This window comes from Musca domestica, unplaced genomic scaffold, assembly GCF_030504385.1.
Source record: "Musca domestica strain aabys unplaced genomic scaffold, Musca_domestica.polishedcontigs.V.1.1 5, whole genome shotgun sequence".
Classification (NCBI taxonomy): Eukaryota; Metazoa; Arthropoda; class Insecta; order Diptera; family Muscidae; genus Musca; species Musca domestica.
Genome location: NW_026712346.1, coordinates 11,232,871 through 11,249,232, shown reverse-complemented (window position 1 = coordinate 11,249,232; position 16,362 = coordinate 11,232,871). Strand labels below are relative to the sequence as shown.

The following is a 16,362-nucleotide window of genomic DNA, read 5'->3' as shown; positions in this document are numbered from 1 at the left end:
TAAAAAATATGAAAAAAATAAAAAAATGTCGCAAAATACTACAAAATCTATATTAACATCATTATAGGCATCTTTTTATGCGACTTTTTTAGATTTTATATTTTTATGGTAAGAGGCATTCTGAATTGACAAAATTTGGCGAAATCGGTCAAGCCATTCTTGAGATATAAGCATTGTAGCTAACATCCCCTTCCTTAAATAAATACATTGTATATATTTTGCTTTTTATAACCGATATAACCGATATTTACTATCGGCATCTACGTAACGGTCAGAATTGACCTGTTCGTCTATTTGAGATTTCGCCGGTATTAGAAATATTCGCGATTAAGGGAAAATTTTATTTAACACAAATGTTGTGGCCTATTTCACCTACTAAATATTACCTGATGGAAGGCTTCTGCCCAGCCCTAAGCTTTAGCCCCATGCTAACTTTCGCTTCGATTGGTCTAAAATTGCGACCTGTAGAGCAACTTCAAAATCAGGAATTTTTTCAGTTTTTGTCCATTTCAACCCATAAATATTATGCGATCATCTCCAAAAGAAATAGGGTTCTATTCTGTTCTGTTCTGTTCTATTCTAGCCCCACCTCCATTCTAAATTTCGTGAAGATCGGACCATAATTGCGACCTGTAGAGTGATTACAAATTAACATGGACAGACGGACGGACGGATATACATAGCTAGATCGACTCAGCTCGGGAGATAGGAAGATCTATATATACTTTCCTATGTGGGAAACCAATATTTCGTGGTGTTATATAATTTTTGGCCCAATCAAACTTATAATACCCCCAACACATAGTGCTGTAGGGTATAAATATATGGATGAACCGCATTTTAGAGTAATATTTTCATACATTTAAATTCAGTAGGGATAAATCGTTATCTTTTAATTGACAGCACACGGCCTGGATGTCTATCGACCATAGTTCCTGATATTTCTCAGCATGCTTTCACTATGTACAATGTATGGCAAAAGTTGTAAATAGTTGGACAACATTTTCATAATCGTATATAAATGTTTATTATTTTGACTATAATTTACTTAAATGTAATGCATAAATTAAACCCTATTTCCTAATCAGCTTCAGTCATTACCTAGCACTTTCTATATCCTCCGCCATACAAAGTATGGATGTTATATTGATTTGGTTAGAATAGCTCCCCATATTTGGCAACATTTATTGAAAACATCTGAGCAAAATGTCGTTTAGCTAGACTGATTTCCACTGATGAAAGAGAGATTCTAAATCGGAGTAGAATTTCGTCGTGTTCCAGAATTGGTGAGGTCAAAAATGATTCCATTTTGTTAAACGGAAATATTACATACATAAATTCGCACATATTAAAATCACATTTTATTGTTGAAAAAGTACTTTGTGTGAGTTTGTGCAAACATCTCCAACAAATCATCATTTTTGAAAGATATATTCTTCATCAAATTTAGCTATTTTAAAGACCCTGCAATATTTCTCAAATTTTGTGATCAATTTTCTAACGGACTTTTTTCTATTTAATTTTCATTTTATATGGAATGTGCCCAAAGAAGAAATATTCTATACAAAATTTCTCTACAAATCTTAGAAAAAAACCACATATCTATTTACAATTGTTTTTATGAAAAATGCATTCAAAATTCATGTAAAATTCAATTCAACTAGCTGAACCCTGTGCACTTAGCTACCCCATTTGATTTTATTTGCTTCCAAAATTGTATATACGAATATTTGTTGGCTAAAAAAATAAAGCAAATTCAAAAATTTAAAAACATATTTATTGTAAAACTTTTATGCGTAAAAAAACAAATAACTCGGTCTACCAACACGTGAACATGCCAGGAACAGCTGGCCATGAGAAAAGCAGGGACATGACAAATTTAGTCCGCATACACGAAGGGTTTGCCTTTCGGATTTATTAATTTCATAGGAAATGCCAAGCGGGCATGAAACTGTAATCTTTTAAAATTGAAGAAGGTAGCAACATACTTCTCCGTAATAATGTTATTCTTAATTACATTGTTGTATAGTTTTCTACTGTACCATAATCTAATCTGAACCGATCATCTTGGGATATGAACCGATGTCAATATAATTTGACAAAATTTACTTTTACACAAAATTCCGTCACACCTTCCATATTTAATTGAAATGGGAGGTACATACCGTGTTTGGTGTATCAAATATGTGTTTGATGGAATCGGCCGAAATATATATATGGGAGGTATACTCAAACCTCAACTAATTTCACCATAATTTGGCATTTTTTTTTTGGTACCAAATTTCGTCACTCTGTTCTAATTTCATTGGAAGCCCGATTCAGCGTTGTGTGCATCAAATATGTAAAATCGGCCGAAAACATATATGGGAGCTATATCCAAATCTGAACCGATTTGAGTATAATTTGAAAAATTTACTTTTGCACCAAATTTAGTCACTCATGCCGAATTTCATTGGAATCGGAGATACCTATCGTGTTTGGTGCATCAAATCGAAATACCGAAAAAATATAGACAAATTCTATCACACATTCCAAATTTCATTGAAATGTGGCGCGTGTTAAATGTAACAAATACATGAAATCGGCCGAAAATCTGTACCGATTTCAATATAGTTTGCAAATTTATTTTTGTTCCAAATTCGGAAGCTGTATCTGTAATCGATCAATAGATATGTGCACATAAATTCTTATTTTTTTTTTGGGAGATACCTCCGATTCTAAAATGTATATAGCCTGTGCTACTTTCAGACGATGTTGTAGTGTATCGGAAATATTTAGGAAAATCTTTGCAGCGGTTTTTGAATCCATAAATTACAGACAAACAAACATACAAACATTTTCCTCTTTTATAGATATAGATTTGTAATTAATTTTAGTTAGTAAATACTCTTCTACATAATTTTAAAAGAGTTATCAGTAAAGATATTCACCAACGTTTAATTGCAAAGTAATTTCGAAATCATTTAACTATGTTTTCTGAAAATATGTTTTCCTCGATGTGTTCCAAATTTGACATTGGCCAATTTTTTCAATTTCTTGCAAATACGTATTGAACGAATCTGTTGAATATTACTGCAATACGAGGAGCCATTTATAAGTAAAATGTCTCCGCGTCCACGTATTATTAAAGCTGTTGAAAATTGTTATTGAATATCCAAATTTAAATTTGTTAACGATTAAAGTATTTTTGTAGTAAATGCTTAAAGTTGACTAAAATTATGAATGTACAATGACAGTTATAGGTATTAATAAAAAAGCATATATAAAAAGCGCATTCTTTATTTTTCCACGTCTTAACTATTTCTGTGATGGGTGCAAAAGTACGAAAAAATGTTGCAACGTTGGCACCTTTACTTGCCATCACCGATACGTAATTTCACCGTTTGCATGGAAATGTTCCATTTCTGAGGCACACTCTTCATTGAAATCATTTCAAAGAAAAGTCTTTATCTTAAGCAAACATACGTAGACATGTGTGTGTGTCTGTATGTGTGTGATGTACATGTATGTTTGCACTTGTTGAAATCTGCCAACAAATTCAGCGCGGATGTCAGTTATGCCACATTTGCTGCAAGGCAGCCACAATCGGGGGTTTGCATCTATAATCAACGCATTTAATGTTAATTTAAAAAAATCGAGATGCCCTGATATGAGTGCCGCAAGTGCCCTGGCTGCTGGCTTGTCATGTTTGCATTTCTGTCTGCTTTATCGTCAGAAAACAATATCACCATATTAACGTTCTGCTCATGCTTTTGTTTGCTTTCGATTCCATTTGCAGATGCCTCCAATTACTTTGACACCCAGGGACCGAACTTTTCACATGAGCCTCCGAGTCGCATTGAGTTCACCAACACGGCGGGGAACATTGCTGATTGTATAGCGCACGGTAATCCACCACCAAATGTCGAGTGGTTAGACAAGGAAAACAATCCTATCACTTCCATCTCAAAGGTAAGATATCCCTCATTGCCAGCATCCTCATCAGCATCATCATCATAGCATCCACTTGAAGCCATGAATACACGTAAACTCTTTGCCACAATTGCAGCCACATGCAACCCATCCCACCAGAAAGCCCATTAACTCGAAAATGATTCTGTAGTTTTAAATTTACATCGTTGCGTCTGTCGGCGTAAGTGTATGAATGCCTCAGTGACTTTAGAATGAGGTGTTTTGTATATTATTTTCCTCGTACAAATGACAAATCACACTCATTGAGAGACCCCCCATCCCCCATAGGTGCGATAATTAAATGTATCGTTCAATATAGAAGCTCTTTCAGACACATTCATTGGTGTTTTGAAAACAGTTTAATTTGTAATTATCCAGATCGTGGGACACAAATAACATTGCCACATCAAAACATGGTGCACGGAGAGCACAGGACGGAAGGTAAATCATCGACACAATCACGACGACACATAAAACAATTTCAAGTCTGAAACTTCTAACAAACTTCTCCAAAGTTGTATTAAATCCCTTACATGCAACTTTACTATACGCATTTCTATATGCATTCTCTTCAAAAAAAAAACTCTTAACGGATACTCGTGTTTTTCAACATAGATCCGTAGTGGAATTCTGTAACTCATTTTCTGTGTTACCGAAAAAAGTCGGTTAAATTCAAATTCCGATACCGAGAGATACCAATTTTGTCATCTTTTATTTCTGTTTCATATCAAAATTTTGCGTACCGATTTTTGTCGTTATCTCAATGAAATAATTTAGAGACCTAGTACTGATAGAAAAATAAGTCGAATATATAAAATTTAGATATTTCCCCTATGCACTAACAAATCGAACGGCGGCCTGATTCGAACTAATTAGAGTTTAAATTCAGTATATAGGATTGGCAAACTGCTTGCTACCGACATAGTACCAGCTCTAGATTATTATTAGAGGCAATTTAATGATAAAAATACAATACAAATCTTAAATACCGTTTTCGACAAATTTCTGGAAAAATAAATGAAAAATTTGAATTGGTACAAGATTCTTTATATCTGAGAAAATTTTCCGCATAATTTATAAAAAACAATAAGTTCGACCGGGCCGAACTTTTAAACTTCACTTTAAACTTCATATACCACTAAGACCGTTTGGATTCTGTAGTTAAACTTATTGAAAAACTCATTTTATGGTTTATGGTGAGGCCGTTATATGGAGTCGTACCAAAACGTAAACCCCTATAGACAATTTTGTACTTCAAGGATTGTCGTCAATCAAATCTTCTTAAATTCAAATTTGAAACAATTATGTGGGAAAATGTGACTAGGATTATCAAAATACCGAATATCGTTATATGTGCGAGATAGAACCCATTATGACCCACAAATACCAATTTTTAGATAAATCAGCGATATCAACCATCTTAGACAAAATACAAGTTGTTCTGCTAAATTTTGATGTTCTACGTCAAATAATGTGGGCTGTATCGTGATTTCAACAGACAGACAGACGGACAGACCGACGGTCATCGTTAAATCGACTTAGAATTTTATGCTGATTATGAATATATATACATTATGGGGTCTACGGCGAATATTTAAGGATGTTACAAACGGAATGACAAAGTTAATATACCCTCCTTTCCAAGATGGAGGGTATAAAAATCCGTCGTAAAATACCGCTCAAATGAAAACCGTATTATGGCTATACGAAGACGTGGTCCGGCATAAGTAATTATTTCGTATAGACCCAACAAAGTATATATATTCTTGATCAACGTAAAATTCTAAGACGATCTGTTGTAATCACGCTAGAGTCAAAACTAATATAGATAGGAAGCTAAAATTTTGCACAGATCAGTCTTTTGTCTGCAGGCAGGTCAAGTTCGGTACCCGCCGATATTCGGTATTTTGATGATTTTAGCCACATTTTTCAATTGAATTATTTGAAATTATACACAAGAAGTTCCTTCTAAGTACTCCTTTAAGATATTGAAATACGATATCGTATATACCCCATATTCCGATACCTCCCACACATTTTGAGTGAAATTGTCTCAAAGTCCACACAAGGAATTCGCTCTGAGTACTTGGAAGAGAATTGTCTATATAGCTCCGCGATATCGAATAGCCCCCATACAACGGTACCCGGCAATTTGCTATTTCAATAATATTAGCCACATTTTTTACCGGAATTGTTGCAAATTTAATATTTAATGTACGGTACCTCTCGATATTTGGTATTTTGATGATTTTAGCGACAATATTCACCGGAATTGTTTCAAATTTGGTATTTGAAGTTCGTAATGGATACTACAGCCTATTTGCAGAAAATTGTCTGTGCAGATCCACGACTTCGTATAGCCCCAATGTAACGGTACCTCCATATTTTGGATATTTTGATGATTTTAGCTACTTATTCACCGAATTTTTTTCGCATTTGAATATTCCAATGGCTTATGACAAAAGTTGCCTATGCAGGTCCACATCGTCGTATAGACGCTAATTTTTAACGGATTTTATTATTTTGAAAATTGCCGAATTCGTACCAAAAGGTGAAGGGTATTCAAAGTTCGGCCCTGTCGAACTTACAGTTTTTTACTTGTTAATGTTTCGTAGGATTTAAACGCGATGAATGTGTTACTCGTTTTACAGTTTTCTTAGGAATTTGTTTTCAGTGAGTCTTGGTATAAAAGGTACTCTGAAATAATTCTGGTGTTCCCTGTCCGGGAGTGGCTCTTTTTACTGTGTGTCTTTCTTAGAAACGTCGTTTATAGTTTATATTGTGTAATTATTTTTTCTTAATACCCTTCGTAATATTTCCTTATTTTCTTTATGTGGAGCCTGTTGTCACTTAACTCAAACATTTTCTTTGCCAGCCTTATTGGCGTATTTATTTCATCTTGTGAGTTTGTTTTGGGTAAAGGTTTATTATTCAGCCTTAAGACGTTGGTTTTGGATACCAGGTAGTTATAATTCGATCCTTTTCTTTGATTATTTTTATGTCGAGGGCAAAAACAATTTGGCAGTTTTGCAGAATATAGGGAGGTACAATCATATAGGGGCTATACGAACATTTTGACCGATATGGCTCATTCGAACTTGACCTGACTGTAGACAATCGACAAGTCAATGCAAAACTTTAGCTTCCTATATCATGCCGTTTGGACTCAAGCGATTAAGAATAAATACTCCGATTAAGAATATATAGTCTGTTTTGTCTTAAATGGTTATTTCGATGAGTTACAAACGGAATAACAAATTTAATATACGCTACGCTGGAGGTTTAAAAAATGTCATTCGAGGACTGAGCAAGAACAAACAACACCAAGAACGCTTCGAAAAGATGAAAGGTTTAACTTATCCATTTTTAAATGTTAAAGCCCTTTTAAATGCTTAACTGTTTTTATGTGCCAACGAGTGTCGAAAATAAGAGATTATTATTATAATTTTTTTGTAAGATGTTCTACTAAATATATTAGATATTAAAAGAATTTTTATTTGAAAAATGACAAGGCCCAGATTCGTTGCAAAAGGTTTGTCATTACTGATTTGCAAATAAGTCTTCCTTTATTGGTTTACCATATTTTGTTTACGTTAACGTTAACGTTTTATTTTAACTCAGACTTTACAGATCAATAGCCGGCTGAAAATTGTTGGCAATATCTTCACAATACCTGCTATATGGATTCTGTACAAAACAACATATTTCGCTGACAATTTTCTCTAATTAAATCCAAATTCGGAATGATAATCTTCTACCAATATTACAGCAAAACTAAACGCCGTATTGTCGATCTTGATACTTTTTCTAGTATCTAAACGATTCTTTGAAACAAAATTCATCCATTCATAATGAATATAAGACATATGTTTTAGTCCTATCTTTTAGATTATAATCTTCCTTGTCTTTCATACCCTCTAAAAGGCGTGAAACTGACAAAATATTTCGTCGGAAAAAATTGTAATCGTATGGTTGCATGAGATTACCTATCAAAGTTCCACACATCTACCAGTATTTAGAAAACCCGGTCGGTTTTAATTGTCACTTCCATTGTATATACTCCGAAAAAATTCTAACATAAACATTTCTCAAGATTCTCCCATTTGAATTAAACTTTTAATTTTTTAGCTAGTCATATATTAAATGTGAACACATGCAAGTTTAGCGTCTTAATAAGAAATGAGAAAGAACATAATCCACATCAAAAAGTTAAAAAAAATGTCGTACGGTTTTACGTACGTGTTCCGCGTTTTGATGTAGTCCCCATAGAATGATTCCGCCAATTTAAAGATGTTTTCTGATAGCCCCCATATAATGGCACCTCCCGATATTCGCTCAAATACTGGACACCTATACATATGTTTTCAAAGGTGTTGCTTTCCAAATGATGAAGGTTTTCAGAGGTTTTCAGCTCTGGATTACTTTACACACAACTGGCTTATGATTCTTAATATAATCCTTAACGCTTAATTTTTTTTAACAATTACAGGTTCGACACATCCTAGCAAATGGATCTCTTTATTTCCCTCCTTTTGAAGCGGACGAATTTCGGCAGGATGTGCATTGGTCTGTATATCGGTGCGTTGCAACCAATGCCGTGGGGTCTATAGTTTCTCGTGATGTTGTTGTTAAGGCTGGTATGTATTTGAAAATCAGCTCATCGATTACAAATTTACCCACACTCACACACACATCCACTGAACTTTTGTCAATATCTGCATTTTCATAGTTGTAAATCAACGTTATGAACCAGAAGTACAAAATCCAGGCGGCTTCATTGGCAGCAATGTTTTAATCAAATGTAACATTCCTTCATTTGTGAAGGAGTACGTAACGGTGACCTCTTGGCTACAGGAGCCAAACTTTAACATTTATCCCTCGCTAGAGGGAGGTAAGTAGCAGGCAGTCATGCCACTGTGACGTGATGCCATCCGAAGGCAAACATCGCATTTTATGGGTTGCACATGGTTGACCTTAAATTAATGGAAGCTTTCATTTTGTCCTTCCATTTTACAATCTACAAAAGATGGCAAAAATCATATGCTTCCGACCGGAGAGCTGTTGGTCTATAACATTACACGCACGGATGCCCTCAAAATTTATCGCTGCCGAACACATCACAAATTGACACAAGACTCGGTTGTAAGCAGTAATGTTGGCAAAATTCAATTGACCGGTAAGATTTTAACTTTTTCCCGAAGCCATCGACGGCTTCTTTTTCTCTGCAGGGTCAACTTTTGAGGAATCAACCGATACAAAGTTGAAATTATTTCTCGTAATTACATTCTAAAGATTCCTTTGTGTGTAAATGTGTGTGTGTGTGTTTGTTTGCTCTTTTCTACTTTGTGCCTCAAACAGAAATGCGGGAGCTGGTTCCACCGATAATGAACGAAAAAGTTGTCAGCATTACAGCAAGGATGGGCGATCCGGTGGTGGTACCATGTGTGGCTTATGCAAATCCCAAGCCGGTATATCGGTAAGTAATACGTATTGTTATTGTAGCAGAAAAAAGTGTCTTTAAATGATTTGGCAAAATTGGTGACGAACAGGAGTCAACATTTCTTCTTACGGCAATTAGAGTTGACCGGCTAGTAGTGCCAGGACGCGCTGCAACTCTACTAAATGTACTAATTGACACCGAAACTTTAGGCTTGTGGATTGCTCATTATATGCTAGATAAGTACGCCGACAAAAATACACTGCTAGACAACGTATGTAGTGTCTCGTCATCATTCTAAGGTTCGCCCTGCTTGCCACAAGACTCACAGAGAACAGTTGCCAGAGGCAACGTTTGAGTTGAGTTCTTTCCAACTGTGTTCAAGAGACATAACAGTTTAGATATCCCTTTGACAGAACATGCTTATCATCTCTAAACATTAAACCCCCTCTCCCCCTCTTCACCCCCACTCCCAGTATAAGTATCAGCATCTAGTTTAGAGTTGAAGCCTAAAAATAATTATGCAGAACGATGCCTCCTTGAAACTAAGCACAAACAGTTTTAAGTTCTGGCCATAAATATTGTGATACACTATATATGAGCAAATGTGTGTTGTAGATGTGTACGTATGTGTGTGTGTGTGTGTGTGAACGAATGTGAGAGTCAAGCGGTGCGAACGGTGTGTTTGTTTTTTCCACCCGTGACGTCCTTAACTCAACACACACTTGAGCATTCACTGTGAAATGTACCGTTTACATACAAGTACATAACGATTACACACATACATAGCAGGGCACGTGACTGTCGTGAGTGGATTTCCTCTCCAAATCATTCACTGACAGATTTAATGAGGGCCCTTGAAAGGGCTGCGAATTTAAATCTATTCTTTTTATATCAGTGACTGGTTAAGTTATTGTGATCCATTGGTTTGAGGTTGGAATGAGCACATACCTTATTTGTAATTTTGTTTGTCTGTTTTATGTAGCCAGCCTTGTGACAGATCAATAATGTGTCTTATTGAAGAAACGATTTCGAAAACCGAATGTATTTTTGGACGAAATCCGTTGAAAGACATGCCCATCCGCACCCTATTTGTCTGTCCGACTGCCTGGCACGCAAGGCAAGTCTACAAGGGAGTACAGGATGTGGTCCTAAGCCGAGACAAAAATCAAAAACCGGAATGCAACAAATTGCAAACTTTAGCGCTGCACATTTTCTCTGAACATTTCAAATTTCTATTTTTATGAGTTTGAAGAGACTTGAAGTACTCATTGCAGTACAGTCAGTTTAAAAATTAAATTACACCAAATGTTAGTTTTTTATCTATCTTTTTTAGATTGAATGCTATTGTTAATGCTATTATCAACATACCACAATTGTGGTAGAAGTAAACTCTAAGAGAACCCTTTTCATTAGCATTTTTTTCAGTTTAAGTTCTATTTACTAAGGCATTCCTTTCCACTCTCTCATTACTGAAAAAGGTGTGTAGATCAGGAAAAAAGAACGGTTTCAGCTGCATATATCTGAATTTGTGCTTCCTACTCAAGTTTTAATATTTCACTTATACTTCTAAAACACGGCAATAATAGTGAGACTTTTTTTGATAATTATTTGTAAAAGGGTTCTCTGAACCCAAAAATGTTAAATCAATTGAAAAAAATTTGGCAAGGGAGGGCTGCAATGAGTATGGAGAAAATCATACTCGGTTTCTTACATGATTTTTGTTAATGTAGTCGTTTGGTTTGATCTGAATGAAATGATCGTTTTCGCATCGGCTCGTCTCGAACATTCTGTTTGAATCACTTCACTCAAAATCAAACGTGAGTGTTCGGGAGCGTTTGATTTGTTCAAAAACATGAGTAAATCGAACACTTGAATTGAAGTGAGCAATCACAACTGTGCGTTTTTTCTATCAATCGATTTCGCTCAACGTCATTGTTTATTCAAACATTCAATCAAGGTGGCACAGTTTATTTTGACTCTTAAAACATTTGAAATGGAAGAATATTGTGATAGTGCAACCGAAAGTGTTGCAAGTAGAAACTACACATTGTGTAGGTAAACGAAAAGTTCGAAATTTAATATTTAAACATTTCTTGTTTTTTAAATAACATTCATGTGTTTCTTTATTAAAAATATCTATATCGGTATTAGTTAAAAAAAGCAAATTATTGCATAATTTTAACACTCACGAAATATGAAGTCATTGTACGAGTTTCTGCAAAGGAGACTCATCCCAATAATTTTGCTAATATTACCTCAAGTGTAGAACTTGGATTATCGATTATCCAAAGAATTCAAAAAAAAAAAAATAAATAAATAAATAAAAACAATATATTTCACAGAAAACGAAGGAGGTATTCATTTTCAACTAGCTGCATTAAAGTACTCAGGCCGAGTGGGACAATGTCTTGCCACTTCTTCTGTAAAAAGGACGAAATCTATATGTATGTGGGAAAATCAAACGTTGTTCATTGTCAATTGAATCAGTTGAGAACGATTGGACCGTTTTGGACAATTTCTTTGACTAATATTGGTCATACCCCAACTTAAGTTTGTATGGAATAACAGATCAATATATTTGCAACAGGATAGGGCGTATTAATTGTCCGATTGAGATAATTTCATTTAATTTTCTTCAAAACATTTGTTACGCCCGAGGACGAACCCTATTGGAGTTTGTGATAATCGATCCAAATTTTAATGAATTCCCCTACTCAAATTAAAATTCACTAAATATTAGCCAATTGGTGCACAATAAACTTGAAATTCTATAATGATATATATGGGCGCTATATCCAAATCTGAACCGATCTTTATAAAATTGAAAACATCTATTTCTTGGCTGTATCAGATATCTGGTACCAAATATTGTTCTTGTATCGTGAATTTTAGGAATTTGAGGGACTTAAACACCAAATCGGATGAAACACACAGGGTTGCCCATATTCGACGGACCCATCTGCTTTTGACAGAGATGTCACATCGCTTACTGACATACCGCGTTTGAAGCGTCAGTCCAAGCTGATTTTTACCATGAACCAATACACGCCACGCGAGCGCTCTGAAATAGTTGAAACTTACATTCAACAGAAGAAGTCAATTGTGAAAGCTCGACGTGCTTTTAAGACATTCAAAAATGTGAGAAGTGCGCCTTCTAAGAACACCATTAAGCGGTTATACGAAAAATTTTCGACTGGTAAGGCTCTTTCTAATCCGAAGAGGCCATATAAAAGTCGACCAAGGCGATCGGCCGAGAATATCGCTGCCGTACGAGCCAGTGTTGAGAGGTCCCCAAGAACATCCCAAAAACGCCGTTCTCAGCAGTTGGGCATGGCTCGGTCCACTTTACAACGGATTATTCGCATTGATTTGCATTTGTTCCCTGCGGACAAGCCTCGTCGATTGGAATGGGCCCAAAGAGTCATCGAAATGGCCGAAAAAAAAAACATGGGTCCGTCGAATATGGGCAACCCTGTACATATATATGGAAGCTATATTTTTAAAATTTAATGTACTTATTTCTATAATAAATTCGGTCGGAAGTGCCACCATTTGGACTAATATTAGTTATTTGGTGCAAAAGAAACCTAAAATCGAATGAAACATATGTATATATATATGGGAGCTATAGCTATATCTGAACCGATTTTCACCAAATTTGAAGTACATGCTTGAAGGCTGAATTCGATAGGAAATGTCAAAATTCACTCCATTTGGACTGATATTAGCCATGTGGGCCAAACTAGACCTGAAACCGGTCCTAGATATATATGGGAGCGATATCTAAATTTGGACCGATTTTAGCCAGTTTCAATAGGGTTTGTCCTTGAGCCATACAAATGTTATTTGGAAAATTTCATCTCAATCGAATAATAAATGCGACCTGCATTTTGTTTACAAAAATACATGGACAGACAGACGGACGGACGGACATGCATAAATCGATTCAGATATATATATATATATATATATCTTCAAATGATTTCACGTTTATTGTGGAAACATTTGTTATATCAGCCCGAATCGGATGGGTTTTGACACATCATTGAAAGAGTTTAGAAAATCAAATTAGTGCACAATACTAAGATTGAGATGGTTTCTGTTCTATATAATCAGTTGGAGTTGGACTTGAAATCTACGGGTACATTTATATTGAGGCTATGTCCAATAGGGAGCCTGCATTCATTCGGTCGGAAATTGTGCCAGACGTATAGTAGGCAGAGATCAATCGAAATAGAATTTTAAACTGAAAAAATGTATACTTTAAACGTTCCCAAGGTATATTTTGTAACGTTATAAATAGGTTATAGGCTTTCAACTGAGTTTTGAGTTTTTTACACAATTTCCGACTGAATGAGTCTCAGATTGACATTTCGGAGTTTATTTCATATAGACGTACATCCCAAATCTACGTTCCCAACCAATATTCTCTTGGGGGTTACAAATTCAATAGAATACCAAATTTTCTTTTCTGACCACACATTGGTTGGGAAAGTGGACTTGGGGGTATACTAATGTGGGGACTATACTTAAATAAATTGCTATGAGGATAATTATCTGTAAGATGATTTTCTACCCCAGGGTTTATTACCCCAGGTAGCCTCAAGACTAAGATGCGCACTTTTCCGAAAAATAAAAATTTATAAGAAGAGGTTTTCTTCCCCCTTACAAACAAAGATGTCAAATAAGGGCCAAAAAATGAAAAAAGTGACCAAGACCCCGAAAATACCTTAAATCATATGATGGTGATACCAAAACGTGATATTTTTTTGTAAAGATGGTTTCTTCTTAAATTATCAACATAAGCTAAAATTAGTACGAAAAATATGGTTAAAATGTAGAATATACTTGAAATCGGGTTGTTCCGTTATCAGGGGTTATGATCCATATCATGACCTGGCAAAGCGATTAAAGGTATCTTGAATGTTTAGGTAGAATTTCTATTTTGCGTTCTTTATAGTCGGTATTTGACTGATTGCAGTCCCAATGTATTTTGCATTTTGTGTTCTCATTTGACAATTTATTGTCATATGAAAGAAGCAGGTCCACTTTTTGAAATTAACCCTATAACGCTTCTTCGGTCATTTCGATGTTAAGCATTTAACATCGTATTGCGCCCTCATTTCATTTTTAATATTATTCATTCAGAATTCAAACCAATAAAAAAATGTACACTTCAATGTAGAAAAAGAAAAAGAATCTTCAACTGATTCGCTGATTTTTTTTTGCGGCAAATTTTTAAAGGTCCTTACGCAGTTTGTCGGTAGAATGTACTATTATTTTGAAATTCGATTCCATTGAAAAATTGTCGATTTTTCCGGATTTTAGAATTTTCATATAAAGCGACAACGGATAAAATTGTTATTTATAGATTTTATGTATTTATTGGGTATTACGAATAAACACATAAAATCTATAAATAACAGTTTTATCCGTTGTGGCTTTATACTATCCAAAAAAAAACCTACACATCATATTAGAATTAAAAAAAAAAACACTACAAATGTACATTCGAAAATAGTAAGTCAAAATGGAAAAAAATATGCAATATAAAACATTACTATTGTACATTTTAAAAGTCAAAATGAAAATGTTCAAATTTCATATTTTTACGCGATTTTTTTGGATTTTATTCTTTTCTGCCAAGAGGCAATTCCGAATTTGTCTAAATCGTTAAAATCAGACCGGCGGTCTTTATGTTATAAGAGTAGTAACTAACACAACTTTCTTTTACATATAGAGAGATAGATTTTAAAGTAGGCGCGTTCCTCAGCCCCTAAATAAGTACTTAGGGTTGGATGGAAAGCCAACAGCATCTCGTGTAATAATTCTCAAACCGATATCTTCACTATTTTGGCAAATATACAGATTTTAGATAAATCGTAATAGTGGGCGTAAAAGGAGGCGTGGTCAATATTTTTTTCTTTAAAAACCCAACTCGGGGTATGACGAACGTTTGTACAAAAAATTATGCAAATCGGTCCAGCCGTTTTCAACTGATTCCGTTACCAACAAACAACAATTGATTTTTATATATATAGATTTATTAAATATTTAAGCACATTTCACCGCAGTAACTTTTTACTGGTCGAAACTGAACTGTTATTAAAAAAAAACCTTAAAAAATGCCTGTGTGCAGAATAAAACAGACGTGTTGGGTTATGTTGGGAAGATTCCCATGAAAACTGCAGATAATTTGGCTACAAAAAAGTGGCTGTGGCCGAGAATTTTTGGTGCGTGCGTGAGTGCCTTTGTGCTGGAAAGTCTGTGGACTTTGTAACAATACCCTTTCATTATTTATTACACTATCACCAGTATCACAAGAATGTTCGGACATCAAGCTGACCAGTATACCAGTGTTTTCGTCCGTCCGCCGGTTGATCGGGTGAGTGCTGTGAAAAGATTCAATTATGCCAAGCTGTACATCGCACTTGTTTTCCCCATAATTATAAACATGGGGGTATACAGCAAGCAAAGGGGGGCACGCACCACCGTCGAAGATGTCAGGATATCAACATTGATGGAAAGAAATGTGCCACTCCTATCTCTGCTCACACAGACATTTTATAAACTTTCAACTTTGTTCTATATGTCCGAGTGGTTGAAAGGATACGACCAATATAATAAGTTTGAATGTTCTCTGCCACAATGAATTTATGTGTTCGTACTCCTTTCGTCACATGCCTCCTCTCGACACTCCCCATGGCAGGGTATTCAAATGTAACCACCAGTAGTTTATGGTCCTTGTGTGATGATAAAACAACAACAACAACAGCAGCAGCAGCAGCCAACAACCAGCTATCAACCACTAACCTTATGGCCAGAAGGAAATAAAATGGAATTGCCATAAAACGGAGGCAGAGAACATCGCATATTGAAACTGAGCAAGAAAATAGTTCGACATCAATTTGCATTGATGCGCAGCCCTAGCTGCAGTGGGGACGACGGTGCTGTGTGGCGAGGAGTTAAAC

At 35.3% G+C, this 16,362-nt stretch overlaps 1 protein-coding gene across 1 annotated transcript in view; it reads left to right on the top strand.

Annotated features, from left to right (window-relative positions):
* The window catches only part of LOC101892537 (cell adhesion molecule Dscam2), a 216,580-nt gene that overhangs the window by 62,415 nt on the left and 137,803 nt on the right, over window positions 1-16,362 (top strand). The window contains 5 exon segments of the mRNA XM_059128063.1: window positions 3,779-3,951; window positions 8,441-8,588; window positions 8,681-8,842; window positions 8,978-9,127; window positions 9,310-9,427. Coding sequence (XP_058984046.1) covers window positions 3,779-3,951; window positions 8,441-8,588; window positions 8,681-8,842; window positions 8,978-9,127; window positions 9,310-9,427 — 751 coding nt within the window.